This window comes from Theobroma umbraticum, unplaced genomic scaffold, assembly GCF_002168275.2.
Source record: "Theobroma umbraticum cultivar Fairchild unplaced genomic scaffold, ASM216827v3 scaffold_147.0, whole genome shotgun sequence".
Taxonomy (NCBI): domain Eukaryota; kingdom Viridiplantae; phylum Streptophyta; class Magnoliopsida; order Malvales; family Malvaceae; genus Theobroma; species Theobroma umbraticum.
This window is the reverse complement of record NW_018397259.1, coordinates 7,513,935-7,535,452: the sequence shown is the minus strand read 5'-3', so window position 1 is coordinate 7,535,452 and position 21,518 is coordinate 7,513,935. Positions and strand designations below refer to the sequence as shown.

Sequence of the window (21,518 nt, the reverse complement as noted above, 5' to 3'; positions counted from 1 at the left end):
TAAGTAAGCAAAGTATCGATCTCATAGAGAATTGATCTAAAATTTTATTAAATACTAAAATTATAACAATTTAATCTTATCCAAACAATCAAAATAAATTAACTAACTAAAACTAATTAACCAAAATTTAAACTACAAAGAAAAATCAAAGTAATAATAACTTGAGTAAAAATCAAATCAAATAAGCCTAGAATTACAATATGCCTCACACTTCATCTAAATCTTAACTCCCTTTCTTAACTTATTTCAACAGGTTGAATTGCTAACCTAGAGTTTTTAATTATTTATAAAAGTCTCTAGACTTATCTTATTAAAATATCTATTTCAATCAAAACACTATATCTCTATATAAATTTAAATTAAAACAGACTTATTAAGTTCAGACTCTAATCTAGCTACATATTATCTATAAGTATATCCATATCCTAAGCACAAATCAATTAATATGATTGTCGTAATGTTCCAAGTCCGGGAACCCGATCACTAGATGTGAAGTGATTTAGGGAGTCGTCACCAATCTTTTTTACCTCGGTGCGATTAGTCACTTATTAAATTAGTTCTGTTCAACGAAATCTTAAATTAATTTTAGATTTGTCAAAACAATGATAAATTGGTCTATGTGTTTTATTTAGAGTTGAATTCGAGAGTACGGTTACGCATAGAAAAGGATTAACACCCCTATGATACTCGTTCCAAGAACAGTACCATTAAATCATATATTATCATAACTTATTAATTTTATTTTTATGTTTTTTTAATTTGATTTATTTGATTCATCTTTTATTTTATTAACAAGTTAAAAAGTTTTATTTAGTTTTACAGGTTTAACATACACGTGACGCAATTATGAAATGCATGACAAAAAATCTTGAGTAATGTCAAGCAAAACCTTTATTGAGGATTTTTTTTTTTAATCTGCCCATCATACTGGTAGGATCTGAAAATATCTTTTCACTTAGGGAATTACCAGATAAACTCATATTCGCAAGTTTAACGAGTAAATCCCATCATCAAAATAATCGTTTGTAAGTAAAAATGATATTTTTTTCATGAATGTAAATCCTAATACGGGCAAAGCTTTTTATTAAAGATATTTCTCCGAACCCTTTCATCTTATTAATGGGATTCAGGGTATCTTTTCACCGAGGGAGTTCATCAAAGAAACTCGCCTCCGTAACCTTCCTCAGAAAGTCTCATCATCAAGCTTACACTCGTATATAGAATATTTCTATATACCATGACATTTAATAATGCAGCAATGGTACGTGATGCACTAGTAAATTCAATGTTCGTTTTTTATCTTTCACAAAATTTACTACTTTTCTTTTTGTGCATATTTATCATGAACAAATATTTTATATTTATTTATTGTTTTTGTATAACCATTTCTATTTCGTCATATATTTTTATTATGTAAGTCTAAAAATCTGATTTGGAGAGTTTCATATAGTAAAAATCATATTTTTAGACTAAGTATTTTTATTATCCGTAATTATTATTATTTATATATATGTATTTTATCTATTTTTTGTATTATTATGATTAACAAATTTCTTGTTATCATTAATTTTCTATTTCTTTTATTTGTATATTTTGATTAATTGGTAACTATGTATATATAATTTTTATATTTTATTTAAAATTAGAAACATTGAAATTCAAAATTAAGACCTTTCCATCATACTAGAAGGTCTTAATCAAAATTCCTAACCTAAGAAAATTCGTTCGAATTTGTGACTACTCACGTTCCGAACAAGCATCCCATCATCGGTCTTTACCTCCAAAGCAACCATTATATTTTATATATGTATAATTTTTACTATCTTATATTCTTTTATTTTCTACATGTATCTATATATATATATATATATATTTGTGTGATTAAATATTTTATTGCTATCACATACTTAACTTATTCTTATTACTAAAAATATATTTTATTTACTTCTATTTACTCAATTCATTTTGATATAATAATCTATTTTAAGACTATTTTCAGTCCATACTTAAGCTATTTTTTCCTATGACTAAATATCTTTTATATATGTATGTATATATATATTATATTTTCTTTCCTAAATTATTTTTTTTTAATTTTTTCATAACTAACTAACATTTTACTTACTTAATTTTACTTTTTACTGCCTAATATTTATTTTATTTTTAAACCAAACAAAATTCTAAACAATAAATTTCCTTAAATTACAAGTGAACAAGCCTAAATAAACACAATGAAACCCAGCAATAAGGATAGGGCTTACATGATTTAGGATTGTACCAGCCCAAGAAAGCCTTGGCCTAAGAAGGAAGGCAAGCTTGGTGCACCAACCCACCTAATCCCCTTCAAGACGCACCGTTTTTTGCCTCAAAAGCCCCTTCAAACGGCGTCGGTTTGCTCCCTTATGCCTGGGCATAAAACCTTCTCTTCGTTTTTTTTATTCTTTCCCTATCATTTTCTCTCTCTGAGCCAAATGCTGTCCCTTCTCTCTATTTTTTTTCTTGTTCTTTTCTCTCTCTGTTTTGATCGGCGGCACCTTTCTTCTCCGCCTTTTTTCTCTTTTTTTTTTTACTCTCTTCTTCCTTTCCCCGTCGGTGTCGAACCTTTTTCTTTCTCTCTTTTTTCTTTCTTTTCCTTCCTTCTCTCACTTCCCCGTTGGTCGACCTTCCCTCTCTCTTTCTCTTCACCACCAGTCGGCCCTCTTTCTTCCTCTTTATTTCCTAACCGTATCTCCCTCTTTACTCCTCCAATATTCTCCCCATAAAACCCATTTCTCAATTTTTCTTTTTGTCAAGGTTGGCTCTCAGTTTTGAGATTTGTTTTTCTTTTTTTGGTTTTCTTTTTGATATTTTTGGTTTCTTTTTGGTTATGATTTTTTTTTTATTTTTCTTTGATTGTAGTTTAGAATTTTTTTGGTCTTAGTTTTGCTGGTATTGATTGTTTGAAGAAATGGATTTTGTTTTTTATTACTAGATGGTTTCAAAATCCTCTCCCCTAAGAACTAGATTGTCTAAATTTTAAGGCAATTCAAAAGTAAAATCATGCTCTTCTGGCACAAATTCTGAGCATGATTTCTCAAAGTCCTGGCACAAGCAAGCCCGAGCAGGCAGCCGGAGGTGACCTTTCCTCCCCAAATCCGACTGCTTTCCGAAGGAATTAAATGCCTTGCAATGATTGACTGGAGCGGGAGCAATGTGCAGCAGTTTTTGAATTAATTTTATTGGTGATAAAGCATTAAGAATAAATTAAAATAAATAATTTAAATTTTATTAAAAATAAAAAAAATTAAAAATTTAAATTATATATAAGTTTAATTGTAAATTTAAAAAAATAAATTTAATTCATAATATTTAATAAAAATTTTATTTAAAAAATTAATTATTAATTTAAATAAAAAATAAAAAATTAATAATTGAAATTTTGTGATTTTAATTTTTTTTATTTTTTGCAATTTTTTTACTTTATTCTTGACTTTAAATTTTCAAAATAATTACTTTCTACCTAATTCTTAAAATCTCTAAAAAAGGTTCTTAAGTAAGCTTAAAGTAACTTAATTTTTAAAATTTTATCAAATTTTTATTTTTGAAAAATTGACTAGTACCGCGACTTGAATTTCTTAGTGTTATGGTGCTGGATTGTTGCTACAGTAGTACTGTGGCCATCTTTTTCTAACGTTGTAACGCTAAGTTCTCGGGAAATACACATGTATTGTGTGTTTCTTTTCACCGTCGTTACAGTTTTGTTCTTATAATGTTGCAGCAGTTTATCAACTTTAAATATGATTTTTACCTTAATCTGGTTTGAATTAGGTAAAGTAGTAAACATGAAAGTTTTATCTCTATTTCTTAACTTTTTAATGACTTAATAATCATATTAATTGAACTTCTAAATTAAAATATTTGCTCCAAACACTACATCATAATCAATTCCTGCATATTGTTGCAATGTTTCAAATTAGACAAATATTTTGATCATGATTTGATCAAAACTAAGCAAAAATGATAAATATAAAAGTTGTAACCCTTCTTCTTAAAATTCTAATAGTTTAAGAATCACTTCATTTCGAGTTTTTTAAAGAAAAATATGATCAAAATATCAAAATATATATGAATAAAGTCATTACCATATTTGTACTGATTTTCATCAAATGACTCTTTTTTAATAATTTTTTACAAAAACAATAAGAGAATTAGTAATAACTACTCTTAAAATAATTTGAAACAAAATAACATAAAATTTAATTAAAATAATATAAATTAACTACTCAACATATAATCAAACTTAATCTAAAAAAATATTTAAAATATCACGATCCGAACTTAAAATCTCAAAGATCTAACTACTTAAGCTTCAAAATGTATCAAAATAACTTTATATAATAAAGTTATCATTTTTAACCTTAATTAATTGGAGGTGACATTCCTTACTTGGAATTTTTTTTTTTATTTCAGGGAAGGGATTTATTTTTTTATTTTTTTAAACAAGAATTATGTACTAACTAATGAACCAAATATCCAAATACTAAAAAGGATTCTTTTTATTTCTTCTTCCTTTACTTTATGACATGAAAAATAGTTTTATAAATATAGCTCAGTAATTATCACTATTGAGTGAGAAAATGAAATTTGATAAAAGAGTGATGAGCTTAAATGTATCAATCTTCAATTCTTACAATAATAAATATACACTAAACAACCATGTTACTACTTAATGAGTTAAAATTGGATTTTATAAGATGCTATGAATTTATGTAATAAAAATTTTAAATTTAATCGTAAGAATCTTTATTTTTTTAAAAAAATAATTGTATATTTAAATCTCGAAACTTAAAAATAAAATTTTCTTAGAACTTTTTACTATAGCTAAAATGATAAGTGTTAGCAAATTTACTTGTTACAAATTTCGCCAGAGTGATAAGTTTTTCAAATCCTACATTTTAAAAACGAAAATTGGAATGTTAAAAGTGAAACAAAGAGAAAAATATGTTAAAAGTAGAACAAATAATGTAATCAATCCAATATAAAGAAAAAGAAAAAAGAGCTATAAAAAACTTTTTTAATATTAGAATAAAGAAAAATAAAAAAGAGCAAAGCTCAAAAGCACCAAAAAGGCCTGTGCTTTCTCTGTCAGTGCTCCACTGCTCCTGCAAATCTAAACGCCATGAATCCTTCTTCAATTCAACCCTCTCTCCCTTCCCAAAACCCTAACCCTAATTCCCCAATCCCGTCCCTCCCCCAAAACCAGAACCTCAATTTCCCTTCCTCTCTCTCTACAACTCTCTCCTCCCTCACCTCCCTCCTATCTGTCTCCCACCAAACCCTCAATTTCCATTCTACCGTCACCAAATCCCTAAATCCCAACCTGATCGCTTGCCCTTTCAACCCCAATCATCTCTTCCCCCCAGAATCCCTCTTCTCCCATTCCCTCCGCTGCCCCTCCCCTCAAAATCGCGACCTTTATCCTCCAAATTACCGAAATACCCTCATACTCCCTTCAAATTTACATGCCCAGGACACCCATTTTCAAGGTATACAATGCTCTGAACTTTGCCTCTCGTTAGATGGATACTTTGCTGATTTTGGGTCAAATTTCTTTTACAAAGATTGTCCTGGTGCTGTCAATTTGTTTGATGTTGATAACTCCAAAAAGACATTTACTTTACCGGGTTTTCTATCCGTTGAATGTGTTAATTTTGAGGGTTTTAAAGAACGAGAGAGTGTGGTTAGAGAAGAAAAGGGTTTAAGGGTTTTAGCTTCAGGCTTATGGGAAATTAGGAGGGAAGTTGAGAGGTGGGGTGATTACCCTGGTTCGTATTCGTTTAATGTCATTTATGCGATTTTGGGATCGAAAATGGCTAAAGGAAGTAATTTGAGGAAATGGATTGTTGCTAATTCGCCACGGTATGGTGTAATGATTGATGGGTATATGGGGGATCATATAGTTGTGCTGGTTAGGTTGTGTTTGAAAGCTGTTGTGAGGGAAGCGGTTGGTTTGATGGAAGTAGAGATGGGATATGAAGAATCTAAGGAGAAAGAATGGGATGTGAATTTGCAGAGGAGAATGTTTGAATGTCCTATTTTGCTTCAAGTTTTAGTGTGGTTAGGTTCTCAGCTTTCTGTTTTGTATGGTGATGTTAATGGGAAATTCTTTGCAATTAATATGATCAAGCAATGTGTATTAGAAGGTGCATCACTGTTGTTGTTGTTTCCATTGGAAGAAAAGGTGACTGATTCACACAATTTGGGACAAGAATCACAGAGTTTGGACACCAATGGTGTTAAGGAAATTAAACTTGAGGAGACAATTGAGCAAAGTAATGAACCAGTTGAAACAGTCAATGAAACTATTGGTGTTGGGGTGATATTTGTATCCCAGGTAGCAGCAGCAGTTGCGGCATTGCACGAATGGTGCTTCCTTGAAGAAAAAATAAAGCATTTACGGGCTTTACAACCACTTTCAAGATATCAGCGGTTAGTACCATTTTCATTTTCTAAAGTTTACAGACTCCCCGATAATCTGCCAAATATTTGTTTTTTAAAGTTTCTTATAACCCTGTAGTGCTCACTTCTTCACTCTTTTTATTTTGCTGTATTGTTTGCAGTTCAATTTTGCTTTTGTTCATTATTTTTTTTACAGTAAAATATCTCGTAGTTTGATATTACCACTAAACTGAAATATATTCGTAATAACAAAAACGTCCTTGCCTGAGATGTGCTACGTTCAGTTGCGTCATGGATGCTGACATGACTAATGGGTCTCCCTGATTGTAGGATGGCTGAGCATGCTTATTTTTCTGAGAGAGCTGATGCGGAGCGGAAGAAACGTCCGAACTATAGGCCTATAATTGACCATGATGGGCTTCCTCGGCAGGCATCATCTAATGAGGTACAAGTTCATCTATATGCCAAATGTTTTTAGCTGCATTTTGCTTTAGAATTTGATGCTTTGCTTTATAAAACTAGCCATTTAGGTGTTACTGTGGCACAATGTTGAGAGCTGTGATATAAGTTTAGATTGCCTGGCTACCTAAATTCAGGTCCCTGGAATGGAAGGTTTATGCCAACAGCATTCTGTTAAACTTGCATTGACATAGCATTTTTTCTCTTGAGGTAGGTAAGTGTTTTGAAGTTATTACCATAAACAGCTGAAGTATAACAGAGTTAATAAACTGCTATATGACTCATTACGTATACTGCATAGTTTGTTTGACTAGTCTGTCACTTAGTATCTTTGTCATGACATTACTTTATATTCTCACAATTCTTTTTTCTAATTATAAAAGGAAGGAAGTAGGACTAAAACAAGAGCGGAGATATTGGCCGAAGAAAGAGACTATAAAAGACGAAGAATGTCATATCGTGGGAAGAAATTGAAGCGGACAGCATTACAGGTGTGAAAGTCTTCTTTGAAGTGTGATTGCCTGGTTGGGATTATGTGCCCTTTTTGGCTATTTATATCTGCTAGTTGATATTTCCTCTAGAAATGCTTTTTTTTTTTTATTTCTTTACACTTTTCCCAAAAAAGAGACTTGCAACGCAAGATAGACTGTAAGAAGCCTACATGCCTGCTGAGAGATTGGAGGAATTTCCATTTTCTAATATCTTATTCATTGTGACTGTCATGAAATTCCAAATTGTTTCCTCAAATTATATGCTTTGGTAAAGAAGGATAACTTTTAGGAGTCATTGCTAACAAGAAACTTAAATTAGGTAAATGCAGAGTCAGTTAATTTGCGAGGTGGTTTTACTTCTTAAGTAGTGTTTTAAGTTATTTCAATATATTTTTTGTAGGTTATGAGGGATATAATAGAGGAATACACAGAGGAAATCAAGAAAGCTGGGAGGATTGGTTGCTTTGTCAAAGGACCAGAAAAGGAAGGGTTGTTACCATCTGAATCACCAGTTCCTTGTGACCTTGCTGTGGATGCTGATGAGCATAAAAAAGGTACCAGTGACATTTCTGAAGCAGCCAGACGTAGCCCAAACCATTACAGGAGAAGATCACATGATGACCAGCATACTAGATCTACAAGATTAGAGGATTCCTCAAGGAATGGACACCATGATCTTCTTGAAGATTTAAGGAGTATTAGTAAAGAGAAACACAGAGACAAGTATCATTCTGGAATCTCAAAAAGACACAGAAGTCATGGGCGGTCAGATGAGCAAAGAAGTCATAGAAGGGAGCGAGATGATGCAGAATCCACCAGGGCCACGCACTATGAGAGTGGAAGACGATATAGTATTTCTAAATTTAAGGATTACAAATCATCTTATTCTGCTTCCAATTCTTCAGATGACTTTCATGTAAGAAAGGATGACCAGAAGTTGGATGCTACTGATAAGAATAGAAGGAGTTCATATGAGAATCATACTTCAGGCTCCTGGGTGCAAAATGGATTTCATGATAGATATAATCCTTCAGAATCTGATGACATGTATGAAGATGATGTCTTTGTTAAGTATGTCAGACCTGAATGATATCATAAATGTGCCAGTGGATAATCTGCAAATGAACTATGTCCTTATTGATGTGGAGAATCTCAAGTAGTTTCCCTTTTTGGGGTGAGTTTATCAGTTATCGTCCTTTAGATTCACATCTGGTGATTTTATTTAAATATGAAATTATGTTTTTGACATGGTTTCCTTTAATAACTTTGCACTTTGCAGTAAGAAGTTATCAAGCTTTGGCATTATCTCGATCTGTATCCTCTTTTGTATCCTTTATTTTATATTTTCGTTTCATTTTTAGCTGCTGGAACCTTTTGATTTTTATGTGTGCTTCTTGATTTTTCCCATTCTGAACTGAACAACCAAGCCCTAGTATTGGCATCATCATTTTTGACATCGTTTTTCTCTGAAACATTACAATCTTCATTATCATCAGTTATGTCATCATGGAACTTTCATGAGGGCCATTAGAGCTTATTGTTGTCCTTATCCATATCATTTTCTTCTGATCATTATAAGTTCTTCAGTTTTTATCTAACAATTGTTCATATTTTTGTAAAGAAATCATACAACAGGGAGAAATCAATATAGGAAAATTATTGAGAAGAATTTTTTTACTGTTAAGTTGTGTCGATCTGTCAACTTTATACATGCCTAGTTCTGAGGTGAAGGTAGGATATGATTTAGTTCTCTGTTCTGGCTCTTATCAGTCTGTAGTAACAGGTAAATGAAACTTAAAATATTCTGTGTTATGGTTAATTTCGCTTTTTCTGCTATACTCTCAGGATGATGCAGGTAACACATTATACCTAGTCACTTCAAGTTGCAAGCAATGTTGCTATGCTGAGTTTATTTTATGCACTTTCTAAGATCTTTATATTCTGTTGTTTTACGGTTGAAAAATATTAAAATGTCAAATAGAAAGTGTACATATGTAAAAGGCTACCAAAAGGATAAGGTGGCAAATCCTTTGGTTAATGCAGAAATACATGAAGTCTCTATCTTGTACATGAATTGAAGATTTTACAGGTTTGATATGGTATCTTATAGTCTCAAACTATCCTTGCCAAAAGTCTTAGACAAGCAGTCTCATGTTATCTTCATTGTCATTGTGGTTGTTGTTGTTGTTGTCATTGTCATCATTACTGTTGTGATGTTGTCATTGCATATTCTTGCTGTCTTACATCTGCATGTTGTTTGGAAAGAATGCCTTCTGGAATTCAATTTACTTACAGCTTATGTTCTTACTTGTAGATGGCAAGGTATGACTTTTGGCAACAACTTTGTTCGGCCCTGTACATGCTGCAGATTTTGCTAAAGGCTGTGGAATTTGACAAGAAAATTGAATATAGAGTTAGAGACACTTAAGCTTTCCCCCTTTAATTGAATTTCACTTGTTGAAGTAATGTCTTCTCTGTTCTCTTTTCCTTTGTTTCTCCTTTTTGCCTTTGTTCTCCCCAAACATATGAAAAACATTTGTATATTTGACTAGGCTTTAATAAGCAATAAAGATTTATATATATATATATATATATATATATATATATATATTGTTGTGCCCATTTTGTGTTTCAGCTAAGTGAATGATGCAAGCTCAATTTTTTTTAATCTAACAACTATTTTAAGTAATAATTGCCAATATGTAACATTTCCATGCTCCAAATGTACGCCTTTATTGAATTTAGCTATGCATGATGATACTCAAAACATAGTGGTCAGATCAATCAATCAAAGTTTACTTTATTTCTAAAAAGATTTAGATGTAATGATTTCAGTATCCCCGAATTCAACACGTTTCTCTTTCCAATTACGGCTTACCTTACATAGTATGGAGCCCCACCTCACAGTCACCTAATATTTTGGCTTGCTAGTACCCATTTTGATTGATGTCATTCATGTTCTATTCAATTCCTCCGCAAGTGTCATGCCTTTTTAATAATTGTGAAAATTTAAGTGAGTATTAGAAAATAAATAGCAATAAATATTGTACTAATTTACTATAGTAATATATTAGCAAGTCATAATGATAACATGTTATATCAATGTGGCATAATAATATGATTATATAATATTTTTTACTATTTACATTAATGTCACTTGATATAAAAATAAATTTTATTTAATCGAAAATAAAAGTATAAAAAATTGAGTGAATGTAATAAAAAATAAAAATTTTATTTGATTTTTTTATAAATAATTTAAATTTTTTTAAAAAATATTATATCTTTATGAAATTTCAGTTTATGTCCTAGTAATTTAACCATCTTAAGTAAATATGAAACAAGTAATCAAAATATAAATATTTTGAGTCAAAATCTTAATTTTATAAGTAAATAGAATTTTAATTGTGTATCAAAATTGTTACAAAATGAATTTAATTTAAATGAACTTCTTCTACAAGAAATTGGATAAGAGAAGAGAGAAAAAGGAAGGGAACAAAAAGGAATTAAGCACCTACCCTACTATCTTATCATCATTAAATTTCATAATTATTTTAATCAATACCTATTACACATTTGATATTTACATATTAACTAAAGTTTGAGGCATGGTTTGGATTCTCAAAGTCTTGACTTCTTTTATATTTTAATCTAATTTTTTACAATCAATTTTCAAAAAAATGAAATAAAATTATTTCAGTTGTAAAATAAAATAAAACCCACAAAAGTTTGAGAAACAGAGCTTTTGACAAATAGCCACTCATATAATTCTCTTTACATGGCAACAAATTATTTGTCATTTAAATGCTAGCCAATCAAATTTCATTGTGACATAAAACCCCTACCAACTCTGGTAACAACATCATCTCTCTTTTGGTTGACAGCATCAGCACATAGAGTTGATGTAGTTGAAGTGCGTATATAACACAAAAAAACTGCCTTTTCCCATCAAATTCTCTCATCTTCTCACCAAGGAAAATGAAAGTTCAAAGCAAACCATAGAGAAAAGAAAGAACAATAAGAAAATTCACTCTAAATTTCAATCTTTTCTTTGCTTTTCTCTCTTGCCAAACGGAATCCCACTTTTATATTCTTTATTGAGTAGTGAAATTTTTGTTCCTTTTTGTTTCCAAGAAGCAAGAACCTGTTATTTTTTGTTTTCTTTTCAGTTGCCGAAACAGAGGAAGTTGCAAAGCAAACTACAAAGAAAGAACGAACAAGAAAATCCATTGAAGCTCCATTTTCTATATTTCTTTTCCTTTCTCTTCACCAACAATCCAACCTCCTTTTTTCTTCATTGGGATTAAAATCTTGCTCCTTTCTATTCCCAAAGAACCTGGTTTCTTTGAATGGCTAAGACAGAGTCTGCAGCAGTAGGGGAAGAAACAGAGTTAAAGAAAGAACTTCAAAGGGTGGTGAAGACGATTCTTGAAGAAGATGATATCGGATTGATAACAATTGAAGCTACAAGAATCTTGTCTAGTTTAGCAGAATTGAAGCTGAAAAAACCTGTTGGATTTCGACTAGGCGATACGATTTTGCCTGAGAAATTCAGGTGTCCTCTTTCAGGTGAAATAATGGGTGATCCTGTTGTCTTGAGTTCTGGCCAGGTTAGACTTTAAAGCTTGACCTTTTTTACTTTGTTTCTGTATGTAAATAGGTTTGCTTTATCATGCTTCGACTGTTTGGATTTTGGCTGGTTTGTTGAATATTAAAGTTTCTTGTCTATTCCTAATTCATTCTTTTATCTTTTTTATTTTCTTTTATCATTTCATTGATTCTTTCGATGAATGGTTTGCAATAGAGTCTTTATTTGACTATGGAAAGATTCAGAATTTATTGTTGCCTTCTAGGAATATTTCCAGTTAGCTGGTATTAGTCACTGTGAAAATCTTTAAAATCTTTTCCTTATTGAGGAATTATTTAGTGATTGTAAGTTGCATGTAAAGCCGAATTTCTAATGTGATTTACACTTGTAGCTGGTGCTCGTTTTAATTCCTGGCATGGGAAACAACTTACAAAGGTTTCATGTTGATTAAATGGACCTTTACCATAGAGTTCTGACAAAATTTTGTTACAATGGAAGTACATTGTTTGATATTGTTCATGCAAATGTCTTTTGTGTCTGTCTATGTGCTTCTTTCTCTTTTTCCTTTTGAGTTTGAATGATTCGAAAGCATCCCACAAGTTTGCCGATCTGATAGGTTGTAGCTTTTAAAACTTTCAAATATTGAGTTATCCTTTGTTTTAGTTGGAAATGAATGAGGTTGAACTTCTCAAAAGAAGTTATTTTTTAGCTGGTTACATTTCAATAGGTAGATGGGGATTACTCCCTGTCAAATTGGTACATTAGTGAATCGGCTAATAGCATAGTTCCAAGTAGCCTAGAGCGCCAACATTTTACCTTTTCAACATAAACTTCCAGCTCTCATTTAAAGAGATAATCATCTGAACCTAATGCAACATTTTTATGATTTCATACCTTCTTTATGAGAGATTGCCATATTTAGTCTTGATATTTTTTTTACTTCTCAATCATCTGCACTTATCGATTTTCAGACTTATGATAGGCCAAACATCCAGAAGTGGTTGAATGAAGGTAACCTAACATGCCCTCTGTCCAAACAAGTCCTTTCCCACACTATCCTTACCCCTAACTGTTTGGTGCGAGAATTGATTTTACACTGGAGCAAAGAACGTGGCATTGCACTGCCGAAGTCCTATCAGGATGTTGATGGAGATGTGAATACTGAGGTAGACTGCATATATTTGAACTCATTGCTTGAAAAGATGTCTTCTTCCCTTTCTGATCAGAAGGAAGCTGCTAAAGAGCTTCGGAGATTAACAAAGGCAGCACCATCATATCGGGCTGTTTTTTGCGAGTTTACTGATGCCATCTCTAGATTGCTCAGTCCACTGTCACAAAGCAAGGTTGAGTCAGATCCTGGTCTCCAGGAGGATTTGATCACAACAGTTTTGAACCTGTCAATTCATGGCAACAATAAGAAACTAATAGCAGAAAATCCTGTTGTCATCCCTCTGCTTATTGAATCTATGAAGTTTGGAACCATTGAAACAAGAAGAAATGCTGCAGCTGCTCTATTCTCATTATCTGCGCTCGACTCAAACAAGTTCATCATTGGAAATTCTGGTGCTCTTGTGCCTCTAGTTGAACTCTTACGTGAAGGGCATCCATTGGCATTGATGGATGCTGCCTCAGCAATATTCAACCTATGTATTGTATCTGAGAATAAAGCAAAGTTTATTGAAATAGGGATAGTGAAGGTGATGTTGCAGAAGATTAAGGATGGCATATTTGTTGATGAGTTGTTAGGCATTCTTGCCCTTTTATCTACACATCACGAAGCTGTTGATGAACTTGGGGATTTTGATACTTTGCGTTGGTTGTTTCAGATCATAAGAGATAGCCATTCTGAACGTACTAGAGAAAATTGTGTCTCAATCCTATACAGTGTGTGTTCAAAAGATCTGACTATGCTGAGGGTGATCAGGGAAGAAGAGATTGAAAAATGTACTTTAGCTGAACTTGCAGATACAGGGACAACAAGGGCTAGAAGGAAGGCCATTGGCATCATTGAGAAAATTCATAAAGCTTTTCCAACTGCACAGATTTTGAGAAAATAAAGGAAATCATTTTTGTACATGCTCTATTTTTGTTCGGACATAATATGCACTTGTTTATACAAATTCTCATATATTCCTATCATGCAAGTTTTGGTGGAATGAGGCCTATAGATGAGCAAAAGTTATTGAAAAGTTTATCATTCAGTGGAAGTTGTATTTTTTAGCATATCTGCTTCTTTATGAATTCTTTACTCTCTCCCCTTCCTTTCCATATCCTAACATAATCTAATTTATATCAACAACATAGCCTGCTTTGACTTCCAACATTGAATTGATACTTGCTTGGTTTATCTAATTAGCATTATAATATCAGTCATCATCTCCGATGGACGAAAAGGGGCAGGCAGACCCTTGTGAATAAAGTGTAATTCAGGTTGGCTGCTGGAGTTGTAGGGTCTTCCATATTGTTCCTTTCAACACCAACTTTCTGGAGTGTCGGCACCTTATTACCCACTATTTATATGTTTGATTAACATTTAATACACTGTTGTCAGAAGTGGATTACCTTTAACTATTTTCTGTCTCTGATACTAACAAAAATCAATTTGGCTGGCGGCTATAATATTCTATCTCCAAAATAACAAGAAAGAAATTGAAAAAGCGCCAATGGATGTTGAAATCCAGCATATACATCATGCACTGAGTTGTAATTCCATCATCTGCATTTTTCTTTTCTCCAAATTTACTATTCCACCATCAGCTTTGGAATTTTGAGCAACTAATAAACTTTTATAGGCAAGGATTAGCAACTTCTGGTATGATTATTTTAATTCAGAGCTTTTACAAGCGCAAGAACTTCTTGCCCCCGGTGTTAGGTAGTGCAACAATCAGTCATTATCAAAACCTTCTTCCTTTCTTAACAATCGTTTGTCGGTGACAACCTTTCATTAACTCTAGTTAGTTTTTCACAGCTGTGGCTGTCTTTTGTACGTTTTGACAAGTTATCCTAGTTTATTCAACATTCATTCTTGCATTTTTTTCTATCACTGTCGTGCCTGGTGATAAACTCCTAGCCCTGCGTCAGCGGTCTGCCACCTTCATTTATTCGACTCAAATTGGCCACGACTTCTAAACAGGAAAATCAGTCACCTGAGTGATAATGGTGTAATAGCTTCTTTCTTGGGGAAAATTTGTATTTAACTTTTTATTCCAATAGCAATTGTGAGGACTTCCAGGGAGCAACTTTGTGCTTATCGTCTATGTCACGAAAGCTAATTGGTTTTAGAGACAGATAAAATGGTTTTGAGGATGGACTGCCATAAACGTATACGAATCTGGTAGACAAGAAAATGCCAACAACTGCTTGTTAGAAGACATGTTCGGTTTTTAAACAATATAGAAACAATTTATTAACTAAATATGAAGGCGTGTCCTTCACTGGTCGGGTCGTTAGGTTGGAAAGAATGGACGTTTAATAAGGAATCAAAATTTTTGTTGTGATTTAAGACAGGGCCAGCAGATAACAAAATGCATTATTGAGCAAAAAAGATAACAAAATGCATGTGAATAGGATGTATTTGGAGCGTTTTGAAGACAACGTCTTAAGCAATATACTTGTGTTTGCTTCGGTTAAGTGGTCCTTGAAGTGTGGGAGCTCTCTCTTTGAATTTGACAAGCGGTACGAAAGGGAGGGTCCAATACCTTTGGAAATGGTTTTAGACCTTTAGATTAATGGACCTTCCTTTAGAATTCCACTGTCTCTCGTAAATGGACTTTTATAAAACATCATACGGCATTTGTTTGAAACTCTTTCTCTGAAAACAGGCAGACAAAACTAGAAAGCAGAAGCCCACAAATGAGTTCTTTTTCCCTATTTTTCCATTTTGGTTACAAGGATTCAAGGAAGCCAACAAATTGGTGACACAAGATATTTGGCAAAATGGCTAGAAATACACTCAAACAAGGGGGAAAGATGCCTTGCTTCCAGGCCCTGTAAATCAAGTTTGTTGCATTGCATCCAAAGTTCTACGTTGCACTTACCAAGTTAATCCAGGAAGCTTCATAATCATGACTCTGATAGTAACTTAAGCATTAGCTCAAGATGGGAACATATGGCAGATTACTCCTTTCGTGCTTCAGATCACTCTTTACAACCACCTTTATTTCCTGACAAAAACAAATTTGTACTGGATACGCAAGAAATATTTCGAGGAAGCTCTAAGAACCTTAATGAAGAACAGCCACATAGATTTATAGTTTGGTTTATTATTTACTTAAAGCCAGAGCGTGAACTCACTTCAACCGGATCTGTGGAGAATCTATGTTGAATAAACATCCAATTGGAGGCAAATTTGTTTCAAAGGTGGGTTGGCGTCTACAATCGCCTTGTTGCTAGACAATCAACAGCTAGGACAACCTTAGGTGATATAGTTGTGTATAATCACAAACTAAACTTGTCTTTTGCTCTATTTGAATAAGATAAATCAAGAAATGTTGTCTTCACAAACATAGTGATCATTCACCAAGTATAAACAGCCTAATTAGTTTTTGATCAAATTAATGTGCAAACCTTCTTACATGATCCAATGATACGTTAGTTCAACAACATTTTTAGCGAGAGAGACAAACAGATTGAGACAGAGAGAGCATTAAGTATTGGGAGTAACATTTTCATATGAGGGTACCAAGCACTGCCAGCAACCAATTCCCTTATTGAGTACTTAATTCAAGATCATGCCAGGTGTTTCCATCCACTTGTTGAGTCTCCTGATCTGGAAAATTAGCAATATCAAAAAGAAAAAAAAAAGGAGCAAATAAATCAAATCTGTTGCAAAATAATATAAGAATTGACAACAGAAACGTGCTATATTTAACTACAAGTTTAACATATATTGTGTCCACATATACTCATATATTCTTAGCCACAAGAAGGAAAGAGACACGAACATCAACACAACAAAATGATAGATGCATTTTCTTAATGCTGTTGCTCAAAAGAGAACCTATAATCCAATATTGATGAACATACTTGAGTCTTCAGCATCATCAGTTCGAGCAACCATTACAGGTGGCAGTGGAAGATCTGCATTAACAAGGAACAAGACAAAAATCAGCTAAAAGGGAACTCTTGAAAGGAATTAAAATCAAATAGGATCATCTTTCCACGCCTCTAAGCAAAACCAAGCAACATGCAACATGCAACATGCAACATGCAATTGACAGACTTTCATGCTTTTCATGGAAAGTATAAGAGAGAAGCAGAAAGCTGCCCGAGGGTAGGCCCAATTCCAATTCACTTCCTCCAATTCCAAATACTCACTACAATGGAACAATTGCAGGGCAACAAGAAACAAGCTTTTTAAAAAAAGCATTGCATGGGTGAGTATGGCACTTCTATAACCAATGGTTCACTACCAACTTATGCAATAATCTCCCCAGCTAAAATATTTACATACTAACTTGCAGCCCAACTTTAACATAAACAATGCCAAAACTAAACATGATCTATATGCACATTTACCTGCTTCTATAACCAATGTTAAACTACCATCTTATTCGATAATCTTTTCAAGCAAAACATAAATATGCGATCGAAAACCAATTTTTTTTAACACAATGAATACCAAAACTACATGACCTATGCATATAACCCGGTTCTATAATTGATCTTAAACATTTATATAAGAATTCGCAAGCGGGTTTCTAAGTAACATAATCAATACCATCATCAGGCAGCGTATCTCTCATCCATTCTTCATCAACAATATCGATAAGTATACCAAGGCTCAGTTCTGCCATCTTTTGCTCTTCAATTCAGTAATTACCCTTCAAACTGCAAAAATATAAATACCCAGAAGTTAAAAATATTAGTATTTTTATAGTTTTAACAATAAATACACTTCCAAATATAAAACCAACAACAAGAAAGTTACATATGCAGGTTTCTTTTGCTTTAAATTATCAAACCCACATCGTAAACAAAGCCTTATTTAATAAATTTTCTTCCTTTAGCAGAAAAGGAAAAAAATTTTGGGTCGATTTGGAATCGTGTATCTATAGAAGTGAATTTGGTTGCAGACATTTTCCCGAACATCTCAAAGACAAATAAAGCGAGGGACACTTACAAGTGCGAAACTGAAATACAAGGTTATTGAAATTGGAAATGATCCTTTTTCTTTATGTTAAAAGTTTTGAACAATGAAAATGAAGGTGATGGAAAAGGAGGGGTACCTGCCCTGACGGATGAATATGATGATGATGCCACTATTACTTTGGTTTTTGGCTTTTTCACTGAATAAGTACTTATGGAACCGAAAGTTGGAACTGTTTCTCTTATGGCAAGATGCCCTCTCTTCGCTTTTTCCTTTTTCTTTTCGTTTTTTTATTATTCAAAATCAGCCTTATATCTGATGAAAAAATTTACAAAGTTTTTTATTTTTTAATATATTTAATCTGTTGTATTTTATTTCAAATTAAATAATTTTTATAATTAATAATAATATAATATATTAAAATAATATAATAATATAATCTTATATATTTTCACTGTTTATGTTAACGTTACGTCATATTAATATTATGGATTATAAAAAATTATAAATTAAATAAATAATTAATTAATAATTATAAAAATTTATCTAATTTAATGTCTATAAAAATTAAAAAAATTTAAAATTTTTTTAAATGTATTATACCTTCAAAATTGGAATTTGAGAAAACTGTGCTTAATTAGAGTTAAACTTATTTGAAGCCTAAATTTAATATTTATTAATTAAATTTATCAAATAAAAAAGGTGTATTATATTATGTTTTATTTAACTTTATAGTGCTAAATAACTAAAACTTAAAAATAATTATTTTTCATGGATAGCGAAAATATATTATAAGTAGCTTCACCCATGAAGACATACATGCTATCCATAAGTATTTAGACTGGTTTATAAGATGGAATATGCTAATACTCAATTTTAACCAAGGATTGGTTGGTTTAATTAGTTTGTTAGTCTTAATATCTAATGATTGGTTCAGTTACTTAGTTTCTTTCAAAGAATTGAATGAATTGGATACGGAGGCAAGTGGAATCAAATGCATAATTCAGCTTAGTAAAATTTCATTATTAGACAAAGAACAACATCACCATTTGACAGCCATTTCTCCCTACAAGCTTTGTTTAGTCAAGCATGATGAAACAAAAAGGACTACATCACTACACTAACTACATCTTTTTCCATATAAACATTCCAGGGCAGAAGCAGAAGCAGAAGCAAATTCCTTCCTTCAAGCTGAAACTCAGAACCTTCATGAGGAGAATCCTGGCATTTTCTTCTGCATGGAACAACCAAATAAACCTTGTCAGAAACAGACAGCCTAACCAAAACCATCAAACTATGGGCAGCCTCCCAGCCCTGCTACTATTATCTTGGCCCAAAAATTTAAGGGCTCAAACAAGCTCCCACCTCTGGCCGGACCAGACTAGCAAGCCCAATGTGGACCTCGACTTAGAAATACAAAAGGAAACCTTCTTTATAATTAATATTTGATTGCGGGTTTTGAGTAGTTTGTTTTCAAACTTTTGAGGGGTGAAAAAAGACCTCTCATGGAAATAAGGTAGCGTTTGATACTTTACAATATAAAATGATTATAGGTAATGTGATTGCAGGTAATGTGATTACAAGCAATGTCATTACAAGGAAAATAACATTACAGTGTTTGGTATATAAGTAAAATAATGATTAAAATACAAAAAAATAAGATTACAGCGTTTGATTTATCAATACTTTGCTGAGAATGTAATGTTAATTTTTAAAATTACCCTTAATTATTAAAATACAAGTTTAATATATTTTATTTTTTATTATTAATTTTTATATAATATCATCTCTTAAATATATATTTAATGTCATATATTTTATTTTTATTTATTATTATAATCTTATATATTTTATTTTCATTTCTTTAATATAATTTTTATATTATATATTTATTTTAATTTATTTTACCTATATTATATAAATTTAATTTTTTATTTTTATTTATTTTAATTTTATTTTTATATTATATATTTTATTTTAATATTTTTTTATTTAATTATAATATTATAAAATTTTAATAAAGTAATAAAGTTGAAGGGTAAAAATATCTTTAATAATATTACAGAGTGCAATGTAATGTGATTGCATTGATTTTGGACTGCAATCACATTACATTCTTTAGTTGTAATGTGATTGCATTATAATCTTACATTGCAGTGGTCTGTTACAAAACAAACACTGTAATGTAATTTAATTAGACACATTACAGGGAATGTGCTTCCACTTCTCTTATACCAAACGCTATCTAAATGACTAGTGCTTGACAAGGAAATCAATGTGCCCCACTATGACTCTTTGAGGTCCATGGCATATTCAAAAAGAAGCGCCAATGATACGGTGATTTGGTGAGCTGAGGAACTGAAATATGTTTTAATCATCACTTCCATTAACAACTCCAATAAGATTTACAGCAAGAGTTTCATTATTATTTTAATCTAAGTATGTTCTAGTTGTATGTAAGTTTATTTGACATGAGATTGAACAATCACAACAAGAGCCTGTTATTCTTTATCGATGTCATCATTTTCTTGCGATCATTATAAATGCCTCTGTTTTTCTCCAATTTATTGATTTTTTTCTATAGAAATCTTACAACAGGGAGAAATTGATATGGGAAAATTATTGAGAAAAATGTTTTTTACTTTTTAAGTTGTGTCTATCTATTGACTATATACATGCCTAGTTTTAAGGTGAAAATAGAATATGATTTAGATCTTTGTTCTAGGTTAATGAAATTTAAAATATTGCGTTATGGTTAATTTCGCATTTTATTCTATACTCTCAGGATAATGCAGGTAACATATTACACCTAGTCACTTCAGGTTGCGAGCAATGTTGCTACGCTCTGAATTTACTTTATGCACTTTTTAAGATTAAGATCTGTATTTTCTGTTGATTTATAGTTGAAATTTGTTAACATGTCAAATAGAAAGTGTTCATATGTAAAAGGTTATCAAAAGGATAAGGTGGCAAATCCTTTGGCTAATGCAGAAATACATGAAGTCTCTATCTTGCGCATCAATTGAAGATTTTACAGGTTTGATATGGTTTCTTATAGCCTCAAACTATCCTTGCCAAAAGTCTCAGGCAAACATGCAGTTCTATGTTATCTTCATTGTTATTGTCATAGTCGTTGTTGTCGTTGTCATTTTTACTGTCGTGAAGTTGTCATGCATACTCTTGCTGGATGCCATCTCGATTTCAATTTACTTACAGCTCATGTTTTCACTTATAGATGGCAAGGCATGACTTCTGGCAACAACTTTGTTCGGCCCTATAATTGGAGCAGACTTTGCTTAAAGGCTGTGGAATTTGACAAGAAAATTGAATATAGAGTTTCAGACAATTCAGCTTTCCCCCTTAATTGAATGTCTCTCGTTGAAGTAATATCTTCTCTTTTCTTTGTTGTTTTTTTTCCTTTTTTGCCTTTGTTCTCCCCAAACGTATGAAAAAC

General features: G+C 31.9%; 3 protein-coding genes across 6 annotated transcripts; 2 read left to right on the top strand and 1 right to left on the bottom strand.

Moving 5' to 3' along the window:
* The first annotated feature begins 5,083 nt into the window (after positions 1-5,083).
* On the top strand, positions 5,084-9,996 carry LOC110414730 (U11/U12 small nuclear ribonucleoprotein). Of its 3 annotated transcripts, XM_021426115.2 has the most exons (6): positions 5,084-6,468; positions 6,769-6,883; positions 7,281-7,388; positions 7,789-8,562; positions 8,668-9,477; positions 9,703-9,996. In XM_021426115.2, exons 1-4 carry the CDS (start codon positions 5,159-5,161, stop codon positions 8,476-8,478), a joined length of 2,223 nt encoding a protein of 740 aa, XP_021281790.1. In that variant the 5' UTR covers positions 5,084-5,158; the 3' UTR covers positions 8,479-8,562; positions 8,668-9,477; positions 9,703-9,996. The 3 variants fall into 3 exon arrangements, with proteins under 3 accessions (XP_021281790.1, XP_021281791.1, XP_021281789.1); XM_021426116.2 differs by lacking the exon at positions 8,668-9,477; XM_021426114.2 differs by having other exon boundaries at positions 8,668-9,996.
* Positions 9,997-11,222: 1,226 nt separating this feature from the next.
* LOC110414732 (U-box domain-containing protein 9-like) lies at positions 11,223-14,172 on the top strand. The gene is made up of 2 exons (XM_021426117.2): positions 11,223-11,998; positions 12,948-14,172. The coding sequence occupies exons 1-2, from the start codon at positions 11,738-11,740 to the stop codon at positions 14,031-14,033; spliced, it is 1,347 nt and encodes a 448-aa protein (XP_021281792.1). The 5' UTR covers positions 11,223-11,737; the 3' UTR covers positions 14,034-14,172.
* A 2,331-nt stretch (positions 14,173-16,503) lies between these two features.
* On the bottom strand, positions 16,504-17,805 carry BNS (bonsai). 2 transcript variants are annotated; one of them, XM_021427252.2, is made up of 3 exons: positions 17,696-17,805; positions 16,976-17,055; positions 16,504-16,744 (listed from the first exon to the last, which is right to left on the bottom strand). In XM_021427252.2, the coding sequence occupies exons 1-2, from the start codon at positions 17,769-17,771 to the stop codon at positions 16,976-16,978; spliced, it is 156 nt and encodes a 51-aa protein (XP_021282927.1). In that variant the 5' UTR covers positions 17,772-17,805; the 3' UTR covers positions 16,504-16,744. The 2 variants fall into 2 exon arrangements, with proteins under 2 accessions (XP_021282927.1, XP_021282925.1); XM_021427250.2 differs by having other exon boundaries at positions 17,002-17,055.
* Between the last annotated feature and the right edge of the window lie 3,713 nt (positions 17,806-21,518).

Bases quoted from the DNA above. Each gene is read 5' to 3' on its own strand.
- BNS (XM_021427250.2), bottom strand. From the start codon at position 17,771: ATGGCAGAACTGAGCCTTGGTATACTTATCGATATTGTTGATGAAGAA. The intron at 17,056-17,695 runs GTATTGATTATG...TTGTTAATGCAG, and splicing joins AGATACGCTGCCTGATGATG to ATCTTCCACTGCCACCTGTA. The intron at 16,745-17,001 runs GTATGTTCATCA...CTAATTTTCCAG, and splicing joins TGATGATGCTGAAGACTCAA to ATCAGGAGACTCAACAAGTG.
- LOC110414732 (XM_021426117.2), top strand. From the start codon at position 11,738: ATGGCTAAGACAGAGTCTGCAGCAGTAGGGGAAGAAACAGAGTTAAAG. The intron at 11,999-12,947 runs GTTAGACTTTAA...ATCGATTTTCAG, and splicing joins TTGTCTTGAGTTCTGGCCAG to ACTTATGATAGGCCAAACAT.
- LOC110414730 (XM_021426116.2), top strand. From the start codon at position 5,159: ATGAATCCTTCTTCAATTCAACCCTCTCTCCCTTCCCAAAACCCTAAC. The intron at 6,884-7,280 runs GTACAAGTTCAT...TAATTATAAAAG, and splicing joins GGCAGGCATCATCTAATGAG to GAAGGAAGTAGGACTAAAAC. The intron at 7,389-7,788 runs GTGTGAAAGTCT...TATTTTTTGTAG, and splicing joins TGAAGCGGACAGCATTACAG to GTTATGAGGGATATAATAGA.